Source organism: Pteropus alecto, unplaced genomic scaffold, assembly GCF_000325575.1.
Source record: "Pteropus alecto unplaced genomic scaffold, ASM32557v1 scaffold251, whole genome shotgun sequence".
Lineage (NCBI taxonomy): Eukaryota > Metazoa > Chordata > Mammalia > Chiroptera > Pteropodidae > Pteropus > Pteropus alecto.
In genome coordinates this window covers 1,711,101-1,734,966 of record NW_006431048.1, presented here as the reverse complement: position 1 = coordinate 1,734,966, position 23,866 = coordinate 1,711,101, and the positions used below count along the sequence as shown (strand labels likewise).

At 38.3% G+C, this 23,866-nt stretch overlaps 2 protein-coding genes and 1 pseudogene across 2 annotated transcripts in view; 1 reads left to right on the top strand and 2 right to left on the bottom strand.

Annotated features, from left to right (window-relative positions):
* The window catches only part of FBXO40 (F-box protein 40), a 16,280-nt gene extending 3,808 nt beyond the window's left edge, over positions 1-12,472 (bottom strand). The window contains 4 exon segments of the mRNA XM_006905590.1: position 1; positions 4-732; positions 11,942-12,017; positions 12,429-12,472. The exon segment at position 1 is cut by the window's left edge and continues 1,190 nt beyond it. Coding sequence (XP_006905652.1) covers position 1; positions 4-732; positions 11,942-12,017; positions 12,429-12,472 — 850 coding nt within the window.
* LOC112486174 lies at positions 4,562-4,680 on the top strand (annotated as a pseudogene).
* A 3,555-nt stretch (positions 12,473-16,027) lies between the features above and the next one.
* Positions 16,028-17,597, bottom strand: ARGFX (arginine-fifty homeobox; the record flags this gene model as incomplete). The annotated part of the gene is given in 4 exon segments (XM_006926927.1): positions 16,028-16,119; positions 16,122-16,196; positions 16,199-16,651; positions 17,438-17,597. Coding segments are annotated over 4 exon segments (780 nt in total), but the record flags the coding sequence as incomplete, so codon positions are not given.
* Positions 17,598-23,866: the final 6,269 nt, after the last annotated feature.

The following is a 23,866-nucleotide window of genomic DNA, read 5'->3' as shown; positions in this document are numbered from 1 at the left end:
ATTCCTGCTCTTGCTCTCACAGCTCACTGATGAGTTCGTTGAAGCAGATGCTGCATGCTCTTTGCTAAAAATATTTTCCCACTGGTTAAACTTGGCCAGGTCCATTCCTTCTTTGGTTTTGGCTAACACCTCACGTTCCTCTTGACTTAGCTCCGTGATTTCTTCCTTAGTGGCTGACAGAGAGCTATGTGGTATCAAACCGGCGTCTGCTCCACCCACTGCTCCTCCCATTTCCTCCCAGCTGGCTTCGCCATTCATAGTAGATTTCTCTTCTGTGGGCTCTCTAGTTTCTGGGAAAAGTTCTACCATTTTCAAAGATCTGAAAAGGACCTTCTGGTCTTGGAGGGCCAGGGCTTTGTCCAAACACTCCTCACTGGGGGGCTCTTTCATGATGTTCTCATGGAGGGTTGTTTCAGAGTCCACATTTGGCCAGCGGTTCCACTCCATGGAGCAGCATACCACGCTGGCGGGGCACACCTGCAGGTGCTTGGCCAGCTTGTGGCGGGACATGAAAAGGGGGCAGCCATATTCAGAGTTGAGGCATGGAACCTGCTCTAAAGGGCAGAGGAGCTCGTGCTCTGCCTCTTTGCACATGTGGAAGGTAGCGCCACAGGACAGGTGGCAGTTTATCACCAGGCAGGAGACATTGGGCTCCACAGGAATGTGACAGTGACGGTTGAAGCATCTCTCACAATGCCCATGCTGCCCAGGTGGAGGCCTGCGAGCTCTGCCCTGGAGACACCAAGGACAAGGGGAAAGAGGAAACAAATGACTTCTAGGAGAGAAGCTCTATGTTTGCCTATGACGTGTTTTGACTTATTTGCTATTTATACATGCTTATTATAGGAACCTTGAAAATATAGGAATTTATAGAGAAAAAGAGCAAACATTACTCATAATCCCACAACTCAGAAATAACAACTATCAACACTCTTTTCTTTCTTTTCCAATAGTTTTTTCTATGTATGTAGTAGATGTGTTTAGAATAGAAAAAAACAAAGTCAAATATAATGATGTATAGTATTGACAATTGTTATTTTTGAGTCATGTATTATGGGTAATTTATATTGCACAGATGATATAATTTTTTAATATGAATACAATTTGTCATCCAGCTTTTTAACTTGCTATTATAATGTAAGAGTAGGCTGTTTTATTAATTATTCTCTACAGACTTTCTTCATAATATCAGTATATCATTCCAGAATGAGAGTACTATCATTCATCTAATCAGGTGGTGAGCTGGGAGGACAGGGACCATGTCTGGTTTTGTTCACATATGCATCCCTACCACTTATCACTGGGTGGACCATTGTAGGTATTCAATCATATTTGCTGAATGAAGGAATTGTTAGTCAATTAGATTATTGCTGTAATTTTTCCTTTATCTTTTTAAAATTTTACGAAAAATCTTTGCTCACAAATCCCTCTCAGCTCTCCACTTTCCCCCTACTCTGAGTCAATTTCTTCTCTAACATTTCTGGTTTGGCAATAAGCCAATAAATATCATCAAACTACAAGCGCAAGTCTGCCAACTGCTTGGGTTACAGGTTAAATAAAGCCAAACCTGGACCCCCGAAAGGTGAAGATCCGATAAATGCCTGGTACTTACCATAGCTTCCTAATTTCTTCTTGCTTTGTAACTCTAGGAGAAAATATAAAAATATAAATATGAATGATTATTAAGAAAAGTATTTTGGTTATCTGTATTAACAGGGGCTAAAGAAACTTCACATGCTCTCTCATTTAATTCCTTCCGCTACCCTGGAAGTGTCATTGCCCCCATTTTATAGTCAAGGAAATGGAAACTGGAGAAGTTTAATAGCTTGTTCGAGGTTATACAGCAGTTAAGTAATGGAACTAGATCCCAACCCAGGTCATGCTAGTCCATGCTGTCCTCTCATGGGATATCTTAACCAACCATGGGATGTGTAACTTATGCTTCTTGCAGCTTTTCTCTATTATCAACCAACAACTATCTTGACATTCCACCCCTCCTCCCCGACACACATGTCTGGTCCAAGTCACCCTTCTAGCCTTCTCTCCCACTGGGGCTTCATGTCCACTTAGAGGACAGTCTGATATCCAGCTTAGTCTGGAACAGTGTACATGCGTTTGTGAAATATCTATCATGGGTCATTCATTCTGAAGTATTCAACTGTGCTGTGGCTGGAGCAGAGATCAAACCCTTAGGGCCCCAAAGGCTGGCTGGAGCAGAGATCAAACCCTTAGGGGCCCAAAGGCTGGCTAAATGAGGACTCTGGCAAGTAGAAGAGATGACTTCCTGCTTTCAGGTGAACATAGCTTCTTGGCTCTGGACAGTTGGTCCCATATAGGAATATGTTGCCAGATTTTCTGATTTCCCCAGAGAAACTGGGGTGCAGAGTTTCGTGAGTGTTGGTAGAGTGTAGTGGTTAGGAGGCAGACAGCATGGAATTCCACCCTGGCCCTACAAGTCAGTAGCTGTGAGACTTTGGGAAAGTTACTTAACCTCTTTGTTCATCAGTTTCCCCATCTGTAAAGGGAGGATAATAATAGTACCTATCTCATAGTGCTGTAGTGAAGAACAAATGAGTTAAATACAGTACCCCAAACTCTTAGAACAGTCCTTATCTCATACATGTTTGCTATTATATACTGTTTTATATTTTATTATATAGTAAAATATTTTATTATATAATATATCAAGATAAAAATTACTGAAATTTTAAATATTGGCAACTATTTAAAAAAAAAAAAACTCTATTTGGGGTAAGGAAAAACATGTATGCAGCCTACATAGGACCTGTAGTTGCCACTTTGCAACACCTGGTCTAGAGAATGTATAGCATAATTTCAGCACTGCGTTAGTCTAGGAAGGAGTTAGCACCCACAAGTCAGAAGATGCAGTATTTTAAAGTACTTTTTAGAAATTGTTCAAATATACAGAAAAGGTGAAAGAATATATGCAATGAACATGCAAATATACTCTACCTAGATTCAACAATTGTTAACATTTTGCCACCTTTGCTTCCTCTTTCTGTTTCTCCCTCCCTCTCTCTCTCTCTCGCCACACACACACACACACACACACACACACACACACACACACATTTTTGGCTGAACTTCTTGAAAATAAGTTATAGATATCATGGTACCTCATCCCTAAGTACTTCAGCATGTATTCCCTAAGAATAAAGGCATTTTCCTTTGTAACTACAATAATATTTAAGAAAACTAAAAAAAAATCCTAAAAATAATTTTCTAATATCATGTAACATGCTATCTATATTCAGATTTCCCCAATTATCAAAAAATGTCACATACATATGACATACATATTTAAAATTAAAAATTTTGAAACGGGATCCCTTTAAAGTAAATTTATCACATTTGGTTGGTAAGTATTTTTAGCCTCTTTAATCTGGGAAAGCTCCCTCAGCTTTTCTTTCTTTCTTTTCTTTTTTTTTTTTTTCAGAAGAGACAGACTTAAATCTCAAAGAAGTTATATTTTGGTTTGCTTATGTGTTCTATTGTGCATCTATTCATTCAACAAACATTTGTTGATTACCTATTTGCCAGTAGAATAAAGGTCACCTGGACTGCTTGTTAGAGTGGTTCTTAAACACTATTGTTCATTAGAATCAGCTGCGATGCCTATTATAGATCTGCACTCTTCAACATGTGGCTCTTTAATCAGAATTAAATAAAATTAATAATTCAGTTCTTCAGGCATACTAGCTACATTTCAAGTGCTCAACACCCACATGTGGTTAGTAGCTACTCTATTGGACAAACACAGCATGGGACATTTCTATCTTCACAGAAAGTTCTATTGGACAATACTACTATAGACGCTGTTTACAGCCCTGACCTGAGTGAGGGGTACAACCTGGAATTTACATTCTTAGCACATTCCCCATCCGATTCTTATGCACTGGGACTGCTGAGTGTAAAAGAGGAATCACATCAGAGTGCTGTATGCTCTTAATAGCCTGAATCAGGAGGCAGGTGAGAAGTTACAAGCCAGAACATCAATTGGGTTCAGAGCCCAGAAGGCAAATCAAGGAGTTAAAGCCAGAGAGGGAGTTGAGAAGAGTGAAGGACTGTGATGGTTGGACTGAGATGGAACAGAATGGCAGCCGTGGGCAAGAAGACATCTTTTGGATGCAAGAGTCTGGCTACTAGATCTTTTAACATGTAATTTAACATTTAAGTAGGCTCCTACTATATTCCAGATCACTCTTGGAGGAAAAAAGTCCATTGTGAACTTATTGTGGAAATGCATAAATATTAGGCTAAAGCATCTGGAGTTGTTTGGTACTCAATGAGGAGCCATTTAACATTGTAACTGATGTGATAAAGAGCAGTAATGGAGGGATGGAGTGAGAGGACCTAGAGTAAGAAACTGCTATGTAGAGAATGTGATGAAGGCTTGAATGGGTAAGTCCGATGATAGCAGAAATAGGTAAGATGAGACAGACAAGAGACAATACAAGGGAAAATTAACTAATATTCTTGTTTCTGGCTAGAGATGGGAAAAAGCAAGGAATCAACATTGATGGCAAGATTTTGACCCAAGAACTACGGCCATGCCACCCTGAATGTGTCTGATCTTATCTGATCTTGGAAGCTGAGCAGGATTGGGCCTGGTTAGTACTTGGATAGGAGACCACCTAGGAATACCAGGTGCTGTAGGTGTTAAAAAGAAAAAAAAAAGATTTTGACCCAAGAAGAGAGAAAATTGGGTAGAATCCTGAGAAGAATGGAACTCTAAAGAGGAAATTGTTTTGAGGAAGAAAGGTGCATCCAGCAAATTTAATACAAGTTGCTCAAGGTGATGACAGATCATGGAGTTGGGAAGATCAGGGGTTAGAATGTAGAGATGGAGATTTGAGAAATATCCACTTAAAGATGAGAGAGGAACCCATAACTGGGAACGTAAGAACGCAGAATAGAAATCTGAGCCTTAAAGTTCATAGCTAAGTATGACCATTTTGAGGATATTGGGAAGAAGTAGAGCCAGAGAACAAAATACTGGAGAGCTAAGAGAGTCAGCACTATGTGACCCAGATGTGTAGGAAAGGGTGAGCAATAGCCTCCAATGCTGCCATGAGGTTAAGAACAATGATGACAGTACAGAGCTCTTGCCAGAGCAAATGCAGCATGTCAGCTGTGCTGTGGGACTCTTGGCTGTTCAAAATGTGGTGTTGCTTGGAAGGTAGGGGAAAGCTATTAAGCACACACTCCAGTGCTGTCAGGGCCTGTGCCTTGGCCTGGAGAATGTGACCATCTGCTTTCTATTCATAAAAGATATTTATCAATAAAGATGGAGTTTGGATAAGTCAGAGTCCCCTCTTGGTTTTTAGCTGGGAAAGAAGAGGCAGATTACAAATGGAATAAGGCTATATGGAAAGAGCTACTAGCACCAGGCATGTTCAACTTCATATTTGCCTGCCTGGTTTTGTCACCAAGCTGAGCCCAGCTCCTGGGAAGAGAAAAGCAGGCCTGGCTAGTTCTGTACTCCATGTGTGTAGTGAGAACTCTGCTCCAGCAGCAAGAATTTGTCTGGCTGGAGGGACAGTGGTGATGAACTCGAAGCCCATTCATTTCTTATCCTTCAGTATTATAAAATATATTTCTAAGGAACAGTGTTATTGAAGCTGGAAATGTTTGTTGTGGAGCCTTATTGCTCTCCATCTCTTTGAAGTTATTTGAAAATACCCCTTTAAGAGAAAAGACAATGTATGCTGGCAACAAAGATGCTGCTGGGTTTTTGTTTTGTTTTTGTTTTACGCTGCTATTTAAAGATCTTCTGCTAGGTTCTGGAGCTACACCAGATGACTGACTTTGAGAGAGGACATATGCTGAACACAAAGACAATGAGTGGAGAGAAAAGCTGGAAAAGTTAGACAGTGGAGGGAAGAAGAAAGATAAATATCGCCTAAGGGCATAAAAATTTACATCTTAACCTTGTTTTGTATATCTGGGGGAAATTGTTTCCACTGAGATAAAGAATAGTCCAAAATTGTTACTAGTCTATTGTTGGGTAAACAGGGTTTTCAATGGTGCTGTTTTGCCTGGGACTCTCCTGGTTTTGGCACTATAAGTCCCAAGCCCCAGGAAGCCTCTTTGTCCCTGGCAAACTCGGACAGCTAATTGATCACCTTACCTTGGGTGTTGTCCCAAGTCGATCAAATTAGACATATCACTATTTGTCTTGTAAGATTAGACACTCTGTTATCCTAATCTCTGTTCTTGTGCAGTGACTGGATCCTTATCCTCCATGGGGTCTGTCTAACATTCCTAGATTGAGAAATTTCTTTGCATTTTGGATGTCATGAAAAAAGAAAAACAAGATTTTAGGGTCTAACAGGTGCTTTTACATAACATCTCATTTAATCCTCACAATGACCATGTGAAATGAGTATTACCATTTCCAGTTTATAAACAAGGATTCTGAGGCACAAAAAGGCCTAAGTATATCTAGCTTCAAACTCTGTCTTCTTTGCTAGATCACACTGTGTCCATCACAGACCCCCAGAGACATTCTTCAGGCCATCCCCATGATTTGGGAAGAAAGCAGGCCTATGACTAGGACCTCTCGGGGGGAGAACCTCTCCTACCCCAGCTGGGGCACAGAAAGGTGTCTACGTGTATAATTTTTCTAGACTGTAGAGGAGCTGGATGCTCTTCACTAAGGAGCACCTCCATCTCTATGTTGATTTTTTTAAAATCCTCCTCTGGACCACATCCCATGCTGTGCCCCAACTGAATAGAGGAAATAAGAGTACCCAAGTCCCATGGCTTTACATTTCAGGGAATACAAATGTGAGAGTGAAATTTTTAGGGTTAAAAATCTGCACTACAGTGTGGATCCTGAGATTTAAAATGAAACACTTACTAAATCAAAACATAGATTATTGAAACTCTTCACTGTGAAAAAGTTGATAAAATTCTATGCCTGAAACAACATATGGTTATCCAGGTGCCACTTCCTCCTTCAGTTTCTATGCCCCTCTGTTCACCTTTAAATTCTTACTTCTTTTATGAAATGTCAGTACCTTTCCTTCTCTTAAAAACAAACTTTAATCAAGTCTAGGCCAAAATATGTTTTAAACTTCCTCTGTCTAGAAGAGATAGCAGCCAAAATAATATAATTTAGACTTAAATAGTTCAAAAATCTATACAGAACTAGATTTTACTGGTTGTACTAGATGCAGTTAAAGTGGAATATGAATGGGTGGAAGGACCAGGTACATGAGTTTGAGAGATGGATATTTCTTTCAAGAAGTAGGAAAGTATTTAGAACCTGGCAGGGAAGCAGAAGCTTCTTTTGATGCAGGTTGTGGTACAGTATGGAACGCTCAGAAAGCAGTAAGTGAATGGGAAAAGGCGAGTCAACTAGAATAGTGGTCATAAAAGTATAGTAGCCAGACCAACGGCATCAGCGTTACCTGGGAACTAGTTAGAAATGTAAATTCCTGGGCTCTACCAAACAGACCTACTCAATCAGACCTACTGAATCCAGCTAATTCTTTGTAAGCTCAGTTTGAGAACCACTGAACTAGAAGCTGGATATTATGCATCCAATCACAAAGGAACTACTGCCCAGTTTGGTAGGAAGGCCTTGTAGAAAGATCTGAAAAGGCAGTAAGCAATTCTATCCATTTCTTTCCATCTCCACCCCATGACCACCCCATCCAAGCGCCACCATCTCTCATCCAGTCTGGCACAATAGTCTGACAAGCAGTCTCACTCCTATCTTGTGCCCCACATCTATATTCATCAGCAGAGAGAGTAATTTAACAAATTTTAACATTAGGTTATCACTCCCCTCTTAAAATCTCCAGTGGACCCCCATCAAGAGGAATAAACTCTGACGTCCTTATCTTGGCACACAAAACCCAGCATGTGTCCCTGCTTGCTTCTTTTACCTCCCTAGAGCATGTAGTTTCAGCTCTGTCACTTATTCTTGTGTAGGGACCTTCTACTTGCTCTTTATATCGAAATCGTATCCTTGCTCTTTATTTGCTTTATGGGTTCTTTCTTGCCATTTAGCTTTCAGTTTACATGTGTGGATGAAAAAGGGGGCCATATACTAAACCTGACAAGCTCAGAGGAGGCCAGCATAGTGGGCCCTACAAGTTCAGAGACCAAAGTTAACCACATAGGATGGTCTGAACATAAAATATCCTAACTAAAAGTTGGTCATGGCAGGTAGTCACATCTTGGACCTGTAGCTTTCCTGACAAAGATCAATCTTTACCTTAAGTAAGCCTATTTATTGTCTTTTTGCATCTAAGATAATATACCCTTGGAATGTCAGATTAAACCCCTTTTTCAGGACCCCTCAGGGCACAACTCCCTGCATCGGAGCATTAGACCACAGAACCCCTCCTGGTGATCTTGTCCCCCGCGTACCATCTCTATGTGTTGTAAATCTTAACTATTAACTATTCTGTACACATCAATGTGAAAGTGTCTCTCCATTTTACTTCTTATCCAATCCCGGAGATTTCCCCGCTTTGCTTTCTCCTATCCCCTTAATCTACCACTGATGGATTTCATGTTTTGATTCTTTTGATTCTTTTGTGTAAAATCTCCTCTTTTGGTTCTTTTGTGTAAAATAAGCCGCAAAACTGCCATTCTCCAGAGCATTTTCTTAATCTGTTGAGAATTCCCGGGAATTGTTGTCAGTTTGGCTCAAATAAACTCATTAAAATTCTCTATAGGTTTGGATCTTTCTTACATCGACACATGTTGCCTCCACAAAGAGGCCTTATCTGAAATCCCCAATATAAAGTAAATTAATGAACACTCTCATGTATTAGCTAACTAATTTTTGACAAGTTATTTAATCTCCCTAAAGCTAATTTATTCATCCATAAAATGGGGCTCATAATAAACCAAATGATTGTGTGAGGATCAAATGAGATATAGCAGGGAAAGTGGCTCATATATAAGATTCGGTCAATCGTTAGTCATTCTTCTATCGGGAAGATCATTGTCATGGTCATCTTCCCATCCAGGCCTTTATTTCTTCCCACTGCATCACTCCCACAGCTCTTGGCTGGTCTTTCGAATATCGGTTATCCCTCACTGCAATGTGTACACCACGGCCAGCTTAATAACCTTCAAATCCCATTTTAAAAAAAATCTTACCTTATTCCTTGAAGAATGTGAATTCCCCTAAGTTCCTCCCTGCTTTTGGCCCTTTGTAATCACCACAAAGCATTTATTTCTTAAGCACTTAGGAATTCAAATTGTACCATATCAGGCCTGGAAGACGTTTTAGATGCTACAAACCCAACTTGAGGGCATCTTTTTTCCTAGGCTGGAGTTGGTAATTTAATTGTTTACCTACATTATTCTGCTCCTTAAGAAAAGAAAAGGATGGTGTCAACTAAGACTGCTTCTCTCTAGCAACTGGCCGCAGGAGTCAATATAACCAGAGAAGTTGCTGAGATGGTGTGCATGGGAGAGATCTTGACAAGGGCCATAAATGGAGCAGAAGTGCTCTGCCCATGAGACTGTTTTTCTGTAGCAAAAAAAAGCTCTGACTGGAATATTAATGGAGAGCAAGGGAGAGCAAATGTAAATGCCCTTATGGAATATAGGAAATGGTTTCGGAGGGACTGAGAGAGGATAGCTAACACTGCTCCTGGCACTCAGTCAAGTTTATTGAACAGGATTGAATTGAATGAAATTGAATAGAACCCTAAAGAAGGCAGCATTTTTAAAGAGCTACCTCTTTCAAAGATAGTGATTTGAAACAAATTTAGGAGGAAAGAGTAATGATGTCAGATGAATGCTAATTGGGGGCTTTTTTTTTTTTTTAAAGTAAGAAAAAGGAATGTTTTCAACTTCATTAGGTTAATGTAGCTTTAACTGAATGGGAAGCACTTTAGCAGGCTTGGGTTATAACAGACATTCTGAAATGCTTCCAGGATTGTTTTAGGGGGTTGTGGTACTTTTTCTAAATGTTTGCAGGCGTAAATCAGAGATCTGGATCAGGCAGGTAACCAGAAAGCTCTACGTGCATAGGAATCACCTGGGCGATCTTTTTAAAATACAGACTCTGATCTGGTAGAACTGCGGTAGGGCCTGAGAGTCTTCTGGTATAAGCTCCAGACAATGCTGATGGCCCAAGGACCTTACTCTGAAAGAAAAATGTCTAGTTTAATCTCTTCATTCCCTTCAAGAAGAACTGAGGCCCAGAGAAGTAAAGTGTCTTTCTCACACTCCTCACCTTGATGTTTTATTGAGAGATTCTATAGAAATCACATTGCCACACAGAGCTACCTGTATAGTGGTGGCCAAGGGCATTTGGGCAACTTAGATGGTGCCAATGGCAAAACAGAACAGAACTTGGAAGAGTGAGGAATAGGTGGTGACCAAGTGTTACTGCCAAGAAAGTCATGAGAAGGCATATGGTAGGTATATTTAAATCACTGACTCAGGCAAAAGAGAATGGGATTAACAGATAATAGTTTTAACATTCTTTACTTAAAGTTAGTAGGCAAATGGGGTGGATGTCAAGGAGATATTTTTAGGCTAGAGGCCCTCTCGGCACCCTTCACATGATGTCAGCGACTAACTATTTTGCCTCCTCATGTCACAATGATGATTTATTCCTGAGATTTAACTTCAGCAGAAATGACAAGGTCAAAAGTTAAAGATCAGAGATATTCTTTAACTCGTAACCTATTAACCAGTCAATTAGTTAGTTAAGCCAACGGACTCCAGTCTTGCTATGACAGCACCCAGGATACACCTTGAAGACCTTGGTGCCACAGAAACCTTAACAAAATTAAATGAAGTTAGGCAATTATACATAGTTCATTTAATTATGCCTAGCAAACAGGCATAATTATAACCCAGACATCCATAGCAGAGTTATAGGATGCACCTGGAGGTTTCACCCGCAGGCAGGAAGAAACTAGGAGTTAGGGTATCTGGTTAGATCTCCTTTCACTTGGCATTGGTGGCTTTAGTTTGTACACTGCAAGGTTTAGAGTGTACAGAATCCCTTTTGCTGCATAAGTCGTTTCCAAAGATGTCCTTAGCTGAACTTCGAACTATGTAACACCAAAGCAAGGCTAAGAGGAAAACAAGAAAATAAACACTGCTCCCTCATATCTGCCAATTCTTATGCAGTTATTCCACAAGCTAGAAATAATCTATCTACATTTTCAAGCTCTTGATACCTCAATTATTATTAATCATTTTACATTTGTCCCTCTGGATGTGCAAGTTACAAGTTTGTAATAACTTTTGGTTTGTGTGCCAAAGCCTATATAAGTTTTTCAACCTGTAAAATATTTTCTCTTTTATTCCATGGATGCATTTTGGATAAGAGTCCTGGGGTGGAGAGAGCCATATCTAGGGAATATTATTAGAGAAAAATAGGTTCTAAACTCTTCAGGCAGAGTTTAGATAATACACGCAGTAAGTAAAATTGTGCTACATTAACCAGTAGTAGTGTGACATAGGGGACGGGATTTAAACGACATGAGAATGACTTGCAATTAATTATCAAATGTTGATTGGTGAAAGGATCACAGCATTTGGGCTTTAGAAAATAGAAATACTGGGTTCTAGGCCTTCCACCTATTTCCACACTACCTCCTCGCCCCTGAGCCCGCGATCCCCATCACCACTGTGTAAATTTAGAGGTATCGCATAACTATTCTGGTTGATTGTAGAAGATCCTAAGCTGTCAGAAAGTAGATAATTTCTTCTTGCTCTAAGATTTTAGATTCAAAACAGTTCATACATGGCTGGGTCTCATTCTCAGTCCCAACCTTCTCCCCCACCCCCACTTCCCACCAGATGTAACTAATTTGCTTAACAACCCTCTTGCTCAGAGCAAAAAGGTGATGTGCAGCTCAGACTTGGTCTCCATGTTTGCCTCTCCAAATATCCCCTTGATGCACCCGATCACCTCTGAAAAGCTTACCTGAATGGCATGTACTGAATCAGCATCTGCTGCACCTGCCTCTTCTGATTGTGAGCAAGCAGATCGCAGGAGGTGGCTGAAGGTGCATCAGCTCCACAGAGGGCAGAATTCGTTGAGGAGGCAGAGAAAGGAGAGAAAACTTCAACAGAAATAGTTCAAGTGTCTCGAAGTTAAAAATAAAACTATATCACAAGGGGCAATGTGACCAGGCTCAGCTTACGATTTTTTCTTTCCCCTGTATTTATCAACACCCCGTTTCTACTGGAGTGGCATTTAGCAGGGGGAGCTGAAAAGGAAGTGAGGTTTTATATCGATGGGTTTTCTTTCCCTCAAGGAAGGAAGAAAATCCTTTCAAGAAGGATCATTTTCAAGGCCCGAGCAGCCTCTCAGACTCCTGTGAGTGCAGTCAGCAGATCCAGCTGTGCTCAAGGTGGCTGGTGGAGCATTTAGGACAGGCTACTGCTCTAATTATAACTGTGCTTCTCACCTAAACCCATAGCTAGCTGAAGCAGCAACTTGTGCAAGCGGCATGCGGCCCTGTTTCTGTTTATTATTTCTTGTCATGACAAGTAAATGGCTGTCCTCTGCTGGCCTTCTTCTTTCCCGGGTAGCTGGAAAAGGGAGAGTTTCTAACTCATAAATCAGGCTTAGAGTTAAGTCCAGTGTAAGAATTAGAGGTGGTAGGAGGCTTAGCTATGACTTAGTCCAACTCTCTCTTTTTATGGATGAGAAGACCAAGTTTTAGTGAAGGTAATTTTTTTTCCCAAGGTCACATAGCTTGCTAGTGGAAGAGCCAGAGGAAAAACTCGGTTATTCTTCTCACTCCTATTCTGATGCTCTTCTTTATCCTGTCCTCCTCAAAGAAACTCATTCAACTATCTTCTGAGGAAAGAAAATATATAATCTTGGCTTTGCTAATTTCTAGGTACAGTAGACTCCCTTGTTTGTGGTTTCTCTGTCTGTGGTTTCAGCTACCTGTGGTCAGCTGTGGTTGGAAATACTAAATGGAAAATTCAATTCCAGAAATAAATAATTCATAAGTTTTAAATTGCTGCCATTCTGAGTAGTGTGATGAAATCTCGTGCTCTTCCACTCCATCCAACCTGGATGTTAATCATCCCTTTGTCCAGTACATCAATGTTGCATGTACTACCCATAAATCACTTTGTAGCTCTCTTGGTTATCAGATCGACAGTCATGGTATCACAGTGCTTGTGTCTAGGTCACCCTTATTTTACTTAATAATGGCCCCCAACTGCAAGAGTAGTGACGTTGGAAATTTGGATGTGCCAAAGAGAGGCCATAAAGTGCTTCCTTTAAGTGAAAAGGTGAGTACAGTACAATAAGATATTTTGAGAGAGAGACCACATTCACATAACTTTTATTATACTATATGATTAATAATTATTCTACCTTATTAGTTATTATTATTAATCTCTTACCATGCCTAATTTATAAATTAAACTTTATCATAGGTATGTATAGGAAAAAACATAGTATATATAGGTTTGTATTATATATAGTACTTATTGGAGCTATCTGCCATTTCAGGCATCTATTGGGAGTCTTAGAATGTTTCCCTGAGGATAAGGGAGGACTCCTACATGTGATTTTGACCAAGTTACTTAAACACTCTCTACCTTCATTTTTCCAATTGTGAAATGAGGCTGATAATAGTGTGACCATGTGTTGATCAGCTCACACATGAATACATTAATATATGTAAAGCACACAAATGTCATCTAACACACACCCAGTGCTTAATAATGCTATTATTTGAACATATGGACTAAAAATAGATGTGCTAAATGCTGCTGCAATTAACAGAAGCTGAATTGCACTTTCCCCTGGATTCTTCCATGCATATATGGCTGTGTAAGTAAAATTATTTGGAGTGAATAGCCAGCAGTTGGAAATTATAAAAATTTTGTGAGCAAAGGAGTTTTTATGGCAGTGAAACTACTCTGTATGGTTCTATAAGAGATGTTATTATACATTTGTCAAAATTCATATAATGTACAACATCAACAGTGAACCTTAATGTAAACTATGAACTTTAGGTGAGAATGATATATCAATGTAGGTTCATCAATTGTAACAAATGTACCATTCTTGTGTGGATTGCTAGTGGAGAGGCTGCGTGTATGTGGGCGAAGGGGATATATGAGGAATTTCTTTATCTTCTGTTGAATTTTGCTGTCAACCTAAAAGTATTCTAAAAAGTAGACTATTAAAAAGTCAAAAGTGAAAAAATACTCAATGAACAATAAACCTCACAGCCTAAGGGCCAGTGTCTGTCTCCTAGGTTTGCAGTCTTGCCCTGTAGTTCTCTGCAATGACCCAGAATGTGGTGGGTATCAGGGACCGGCAAACTTGCTACTGCTACTGTCTGTGAATAAATTGCTACTATCAGTAAATGCTAATTCAATTATTTTTATTATTCACATTATAATTTCTTCTATGATTGATTAATTGCTTAGAAATATACTTTTAAATTTCTCAGTAGAGGGAGAGGTTGGAGCTTCTTCTAATTAAATTTCCTTATAGTCAAAGAATGCTGTTTGTATGTTATCGATTCATTTAAGTTTGGTAAGATTTGCTTTGTGGTCTAGTATGTGGACACTATGTGCTTGAAAAGAATGTAATCTCTACTAGCTGGATGCAGAAATCTACATATTTCCATTAGATGAAGCTTATTAACTATGTAGTTAAAATCTTCTCTACCCATACTAAATTTTTATTTATTTGACACATCAATTGAGTATTATATTAAAATCTTCCAAGAATTTTGGAAGTTTCTCCAAGAATTTTGTTAATTTTTACTTTACATATTGGAAGTATGCTATTAAATGTATACAAATTCAGAATTATATCTTTCAGGTTAATTGTTCATTTTGTCCTTGTCTAATATACTTTTATTTCCAAGAGTGTTTTGCCTTAAAGTTTACTTTGACAGATATTACTATAACTGTGCCAGCTTCTTTTCCATTTTAAAAAAGGTCATTGATTTGAGATCTTACTTTTGAAATATAGGCTTTTTCAGCTATAAATTTCATTCTAAGCACTGATTTAGGTTCATCACATAAGTTTTGGAATGTTGTATTTTTGTTTACATTCATATCTGGGCATTTCATAATTTTCCTGATTTCTTCTTTACCCAATGGTTATTTAGGAGTGTACTTTTTAATATTCATATATTTGTGAATTTCATGAATTTTTTTTTTCTGATATTGATTTTTAATTTCGCTGCATTATGTTTGGAAAATACTTTATATGATTTAGAATCCTTTAAAATTTATTTTATAGCCTCAAATGCCTTTTATTCAAAGTATTTTCTATGTCCTTTATTCAAGTTTTGAAGTTTTCTCCACAGGTCTTACTCTTCTTAGTTAATTCCTAGATACTTTATATATATATATTTTTTTTTATTGAAAGGTACTTATTTTATTAGGTATTTATTACTGATTTTGAGAAATGCTACTAATTTTGTAGGTTGATCATGTAGCTGGAAAATTTGCTTAAAAGTTTTGCTGTCGATTTTGTAGATATTTTTAAGATGATCATCTTCAAATATGTGTTTTTTTCTCTTCCTATACCAGTTCTTACATTTCTTACTATGTATAGACTCATACTATATTAAAACTAATGGCAATAGTGATTTCTTCTTAAACTTTGATCGAGATTACCCTTTAGAAAACTCCGGACCTAAAGATTGGAAATAAAATGTGAGTTTATAACCTGCTCCCATAAAAAGGCTGCTGACCCTCTTTTAAAAAGTCTAAGAGAGTTTTGAGAAGAGGAGTTTTTGGAGTCAAAGTGGACATCTATGGGATTAAGAAGGCCTCTTCCCAGGCAGAGTTGTGGGTTTGACTGTGTAATACTAAGCTGTACTTGAAAAAAGCAAACAAACAAAAAAACAAACAAAAAAAACCAAAAAACCTCTAGTATCTACAACATTTCCATAGAAGTCAAAGTGACACAACCCAGATATTTGGGTTAAGAAGCAGGCAAAGGAAAGAAGAGAGCCATGTACAAGATGCAAGAAGGTCTTTTTTATGTACTAGCTGATATTTATTAGTACTTTGATCAGGGGAATCCAAAGCCCATCATATTGGAGAGGTTCTGGAATTCCAGGCTGTCTCTTAGACTATAGGCTGCAAGGCCTCAGCTTGTCATACTGGATGAGATTTACCAGGAGATCGACCTATAGTTGGACTAGCAAAGATGCTAAAAGAACCTTGTTCTTTTAGCTGTGGCCTGTGGGTGAGAGATACTGATATAGACTGTAGAAAGAGTGGGATACCTCATCCTCATCAGGTAAACTGTACCGTTCCATGATTTGGGTTATGTCATAGGCATCAGAATACAAAGTAGGAACTGAGGCCACTAGCCTCTCCAGCTGAGGACCTTGCATTTGGACATCACTTGTGGGACTCTCAGTAGTGATAGAGTCCCACGCCCAGTTGGGAGGGCCTAAGGGCTGAGGTGGAAGGGAGCTATAGAAATCTGAAACTATAGGGAAAAAAGAATATAGACTGGTTGATATTGTGGGTGAGATGGGCACATTCTGGGCTGGAAGAATCTGGTTTGGTTGCTTCAGTGATAGCTGTTGCCGCTGCTGCTGCCACTGCTGCTGCCGCTGCTTCTGCTGCTTCCGCAATTTGACTCGCTGGTTCCTGAACCAAGTCTGGGAAAAGAGGGGAGATTGGTCTGTAGTGGAGAAGTTTGAGGTGTCTCCTGGGTGAAAAAAGGCAGATTACAAGCCCCATATCCTCTTTAAGTCACCGTGACACTGAGTTCTGAGATAGCAGAGGTGGCCATGAGTAGAGTCAATAGAAGGGATAATGAGGGGTCAGGACTGAGACCCCAGAGAAGAAAGAAGAAAAGGGGGTATGTTAAGAGGTTGTTTGGGGAGTTCAGAGAAAGGGTTCTGAACTCTGGAGAAGAGAAACTAGATCAGGGACCTAGAAGAAGGTGAGGAATTTGAACGAAAGGAATTTTTAAGCATTAGTTAGGAGGCCTCAATAGTGAGGAATACTCTAAAAAAATAAAAATAAATAAAAATAAAAGTTGAGCCTTAGCTGTCTCAGAAGTTGGGGGAGTTATTTGTTTGTTGGTGGTGTTGTGAATAAGCAGATTATACATATTTGCTTGAGAAGAACCAGAGTGACAGTCTAATGGACTCTATATCTGTTTAGAGTGAGGAATGTCAGCATGAGAGTCCCTCCCCTATTTGAGCTCTATAGTACAAGACCTCTGGATCTCTAATTCCAGTTATACTACTTACTAACTCTGTGGCCCAGTCACTTCACTTTGAACCTGTTTTTCACTTCTTTTAAACTGGATAATAGTGAGGCCAACATATGCAATGTGCCTAGTTCAGTACTAGCACACAGTAGGTACTCAATAAAATATTGTGTTATGGAGAGAATTTCCAGGCTGAATAGTATAACATAGTTTGGATAGAGGTATCAAGCATACCTCAGGGAATCAGACAGATCTTTATTGTTGACTCTGGTAGGTTGAGTTTCAAAGCAAGTTCCTTCTGGAGATTTTTATCTGGAAACATGGTGTGGCTAAACAGAGCCTCCAACTCTTCATTCTGCGTATGCATGAACAAGATGCATTTTGGGTGCTTCTTCCACATTGCTGTAGAGCAGAGATGAAGAGGGCATGGTTACAGTTAACATTACTCCCTCTCCCTCAAACCCCCTGCAACCAAACCATAGTCGTGGATCTCCCAGACTTTCCTCCAATCAAGCTTGGAATCCAAGAGATGCAGATTCCAGGTCTTAACTCTGGGAGGCTGAACCAATGTAACAGTACTCTATCCCCTGTTTTCTGAGGGTTAATTTGCCCCTGATAAGAAATGTTACCTCTTCAATTTTCCTGTACCCAGTCTGTTTGCTCTGGAAACTGGCTCCCTTGAGTTTCAGTTTGCCCTGCACTGAAAACAGAAAATCTTTTTTCATAGGTATTCAGTCTGCCTACCCTACCTTAAGCTTGGGACATTGGACAGTAGCTTCCTTCTTTGTTTTTCACATTTTGTTTCTTTTAGAAACTCAGAAGAAATCTCATGTCCTTGAACCTAACTATAACACACTCTTCAAAAAGGATTTTCTCTCTTCACTTATTTATTCAGGAACTCAGTCTATCTCTTCCAGTGAATTCCCCACCTTCTGGCTTTCTGAAGCTCCATTCACTCCTCTTGGAAAAGGTTCATAAGAAATGAGATATAACTAAATATGTGAAGACAATTAAAAAATTATAGACTATTTTTTTAAGTGGCAATGGAGAGAAAGAAGAAAATTTCTAAATTTTCTAAGAAAATACAATTACCAAAATTTGCTAAAAGAACTGCAGACCCTGAATAAGAACCACAGGAAAGCATAGGTTAGGTTACAGAATTCAAGGCAATGCTATGCTAATTCTCTTGTTATATGATCATTTTAATAAAAAGAGGAAAGGTCTTAACTTGAGCCTCACTTCTTGTATTTGAAGTCTATATCACCAGTACTAAAACCAGGCAAAAGTGAACACTATAAAGATTAATGCCACTTATGAACATGTGAAAATAACCTATATAACCTATATAAAATATATTTAATATAATCACACATTTAAGTGTACACATTTCTAAGCTTATAGTATCTAATGGACTGTATATCTGTTTAGAAAAAAATTGTTACAGTTGAAGTTGTTAAATTCTATATTATATACAGTTTTAATTATGTATTAAAAGTAAAGGTCAAGGTTTTAAATTTATTATCTATTTGTTCATGCCTAAACACAACATATAAAAGTAAATTAAATAAGCAAAAAGCTTTTAGGTGATAACAAGAAGGGAAAAATGATCTGTATGTGTTTTTAGCTTTTTACAAACTCTTGAATCATTATTAGCTTGATTCTGTTTATTCTAAATATTCTCTCTTTTAGTAAGACTGTTAACAGGTTTTTGCATTTAAGCTTTGTGCCCATTCTTTGGTGTAATAACTAGTCTCTTTTGACAATTCTTTTCTTGTGTTTTAAAATGGATCTTGGAGCTGTTGATCGATTGTGACTTCCCACTTATCTGTGCACAGAAGAAGGACAACAGGGAATCATCAGGAGTTAAGAAGAGTATCCTTAAAACATCAACAGGTATACATTGGAAAGTTCAGCAGACTATCTGAGAAAAGCATCTGAGAAAAGATGCTTTTAGACATACAAAAGCTGCAAAAATCCATCACCGGCAGACCTTTACTACAGGATATATTAAAGGCCATCATCCTTCAGGCAGAAGAAAAAATTATGTATATATAAATGGGTATGTGGAGGGATGTGGAGAAATTGGAACGTTAGTAATTGCTGATAGGACTATAAAATGATAGTAATTGCTGATAGGACTATAAAATGATATTGCAACTCTGGAAAACAGTTTGTCAGTTTCTTAAAAAGTTTAACATAAACTTAACATAAACCCAGCATTCTACTCCTAGGAATCCACCCAAGAGAAATGAAAACATTTATCCATGCAACGACATATATACAACTATTCATAGCAGCATTGTTCATAATTGCCTCAAACTGGTAACAATTCAAATTTCCCTGTTGTTGAATGGATATACAAATGTGGTATATCCATACAATGGAATACCATTCAGCAATATAAGTAATGAGTTACTGATACTGATACATGGATGAACCTCAGAAACATTATGCTAAATGAGATATATATTTGCTAAGATTAAATGATAAACTCATGGGAATTCGTTACATTATTCTCTGCTTCCATTACAAATTTTCTATATATTAAAATGTTAAAAATAAGTAAACAAAATGTAATCTTCAGCAATTATTTTTTCCAAAAGAAGAATGATCTACTCTTAGATGGAATTTTTATAAGCAGGAACTATGTTCACCAAGGTAAGTGGCTGGAAGAAGTGGAGTGGCGATTTGGTAATTTCTGAATCATTTATGTTTAATAATAGAAACTTTGCTTACAAACTGTACTTTCCTAGGAATATGATCACAAACAAGTTACTTAAACTCTCTACCTCAAGTACATCAATCATAAAAAGTGAATGCTAAGAGTATTTACTTTATATTAGTGTTTGTAAATGTATTGCACAAATGTGTTCATGTTAGGTATTAATACACACAAAACACTAGAATAATGCATGGAATGTCATGTGCACGGTATACATCTTTCTTTTTATTAATTTTATTATTTTAGAATACTTGTCACTGAAAATGAAATCTGTTTAAAGTTATAAGCTATATTTAACGTAGGCTGTGCTTTTACATCACATTCCTGATAATTAACTTACTGCCTATGACCCTACTGATCTTATAATAGTTAACCTCAGCAAATCAAGTATAAATTGGGAAAACATTACCAAATAAAATAGTTAAATGCTTATATAGAAAACAAAAATTTAAAACCATACTACTAATTCTTGCTCAGCATTGAAAAAATAAGTAAACATTAAAAACATTGCTATTAAAGTAAATAAAATGCAAAATATCCTTTAACATAGGTGCTGTGCAGAATTGTACTAGTGTACCTAGTAAATGCAACAAAATACAAGTAAGAAATAAGTAGTGTAACAATAAAGCAAAAGTGTCATTATTTGCAAAAAAAAACAAAAACAAAAAAATTACCTGAAAAATATACTGGAAAAATATTATAATATTGTAGAAAACAGTTTAATACATTGGAATATAAAATTAAGATGTCAAATGGAAGAGTAGGAAAATACTGCGCTTGTCTCCTCCCATGACCACATCAAAATCGCAACTAAATTATAGACCAACACTGGGCACCACCTGAAGACTTGCTGAACAAAGTTCTATTAACTAAGGATATACAGAAGAAGCCACATGGAGACCGATAGAAGGAGCGGAGACTCAGAACAGGCTGATCCCACACCCACATGTGGTGGTTAAAAATTTAAAGGGGTATCTCAGCTGTGGAAGTTTCCCCTGTGGAGCAAGGAGTCCCAGCCCCACACCAGGATCCCCAGCCTAGGGTTCCAGTGCCAGAAAGAGAAGACTCATAATTTCTGGCTTTAAAAACAAGCAGGGATTGTGACTGAGTGAGACAGAAGGCTGCTGGAGTCCCAGGCATTCCTCTTAAATGATCTGTGCATGAACTTACTCACTGACAGACTCATGCACTCTGAGCTCCAGCACTGGGGCAGCAGCTTGAAAGGTGCCAGGGACATATAGGGAGAACTAAATTGTCTAGCTTCAGGGTGAAGGCTGCAGGGCCAGCTTTCTTCTGGACAGAAGTGCTGGCAGAAGCCTTTGTTCCTTTGTTGAGCCCTCCCCCAACCCAGCCTGCATGCACAGGTGGGCACCAAGGCTAAGTCTCCATCAACCTGGCTAACACAATTTGTCCTGCTCTGGTGATTCCCTGAGATCCTGTTCCACCCAGCTTTCAGGCCCACCCAAACCACTTTCAGTGGATTTTCCATACAAATGGCCTGTCTTGGTGTGTGCTACAGATTTTCCTAAAATGTCCTAAAGGTTCACAAACTCCAAACAAACAACATCTTGCCTGGACATTCCCCATACATCTTGCTAAACAGCCCCAATCCCGGCACTAGTGGCAGCCAGCCTTAGTTTGCAGCTCAGCCCCTTATAGGCACCACCACGCTCAGTACAAGCAACAACTATCTGCAGATCACTTTGTAACTCATAGCAGGTGGCCCCAGGCAGGGGCATAGACAGTGGCTGACCTTAGCCTACACCAGAGCCCCACTCCCCAACAAGCCCCAGAACCAATGAACCTGGTGGCCAGCTTCAGATCACACCAGAACACCACACAACCTCCTCCACAAATGACACACCCAAAAGGCAGATTCAGCAGGCACCAGAGCCCTGCTAAAGTAAATCCTGCTCTGTAGGGTCAGCCCCTGCACAATACTCCTCCACTGTATTTATAGACAGTCCTCACAAACAATCAGCTTGAGGATCAATCCCTCCTACTGATGTGCCAACCACAGGCTCAACTACAACAGGAGGGTATGCACAGCGCATACAAGGGACACACCTGGAACAATCAGCTCAGGCGATCAGGAAGACTGCACCATCAAGCCCCACAGGACACCTACTACATAATGCCACTCTACCAAGACTGGGAAACATAGCAAATTTACCTAATTCATAGAAATGAACACAGGGAGTCAGCCAAAATGAGGAGACAAAGAAACATGTTCCATATGAAAAAGCATAACTAAGCTCCAGAAAGAGAATTAAACAAAATGGGGAAGAGCAATCTCCCAGATGCAGAGTTCAAAACACTGGTTATAAGGATGCTCCACGATCTCAATTAGAACTTCAACAAAGAGATAGGAAACGTAAAAATGGAGATAGAAAACATAAAAAAGAACCAGTCAGAAATGAAGAATTCAATAACTAAATAAAGATTACATTAGGAGAGGAATCGATAGTAGATCAGATGAAACAGTGGAAGAGATCAGATGAAACAGTGGATCAAATCAGCGATTTGGAAGAAAAGGTAGCAAAAAACACCCAAACAGAAGGAAAATTGGGGGGAAAAACGTTACTTAAAGATATCTAAGAAATTTCCTCTTTTGTTTGAAAAAAAAACAGAATGAGCTAGACTGCCGTCTAACAAAACATACTCTAACTAGGTAAGATACAGTAGTGTAGTGTTGTTGCCAAAAGGCTAGTTTAGCGCTAGAACAGAATGAAGTATAGGAAAAAACCCTAGCATAGATGGAAAGATGTCATTTCCAGTGAGTAGAAATAGAACAAGTGGCCATTAGTGTTTAAGAAATTAAATTACACTCTAACGCATAAAACTCAAAAGCAATTACAGATAGATTCGATAGCTTAATATTTTAAAGTTTATATTGAAATAATAAAAGAAAAACCTTAACTGGATAAAATAAATTACATCCAAAGAGAAACTAGTGCAATATATGTAAAAGAGGGAGTATTCGTATCACTATTTTATAAAGAATTTGTACAAAACCAATGAGAAAAAAAAAATTCCATCATAAAATTGGGTCAAACGTATGAAAAGTAATGTCTAGTGGTGAAAAATAATAATAATGAGTTAATTTTTCACCCAGAAGACAGGCAACAAAATTTAAATTATAAATCAAACATTATTGATAATGTGGGGGAATGCATACCATTATTATTAGTGGAGATGTAAAGTGGTGCAAGATTTTAGAGGAACTTAATAGCTCTCATTTTTAATATACTTCATACCATTTAACCTAGAATATTTACCATTAGGAATTTAAAATGTTCATCAATAGGAGATTGGTGAAATAATCTTTTGTACATTCATAGCTTGAATAATATACAGTTATATATATTTTTAAATTGTGGTAAAATATACATAACATAAAATTTACTATCATTTTTTTAGTGTACAGTTCAGTAGTGTTAAGTATATTCACATTGTGGTGCAACTAACCTCCGGACTCTTTTTATTTTGCAAAACTGAAACTCTGTACCCATTAAATAACTCCCCATCTCTCCGTCCCTCAGGCCTCTGGCAACCACAATTTTATCTTCTGTCTCTATGAATTTGACTCTTCTAGGTACCTCACATAAGTGGAATCATACAATATTTGTGTTTTTGTGACTGGCTTATTTTATAGAGCATGTCTTCAAGGTTTATTCATATTGCATCCATGTGTTACAATTTCTTTCCTTTTTAAGGCTGAATAATATTTCATTATATATATATCTTTGATTTCAAGACAAATCACAGTAATCAAAACAGTGTGGTACTGGCATAAAGACAGACATATACCAATGGAAAAGAACAGAGTCCAGAAATAATACCTTTGCATATATATGGTCAAATGATTTTGACAAAGATGACAGGACATTCATGTGTTTTGTGTGTCCATTTATGTGCTGATGGACACTTGGGTTGTTTCCACCTTTTGGCTATTG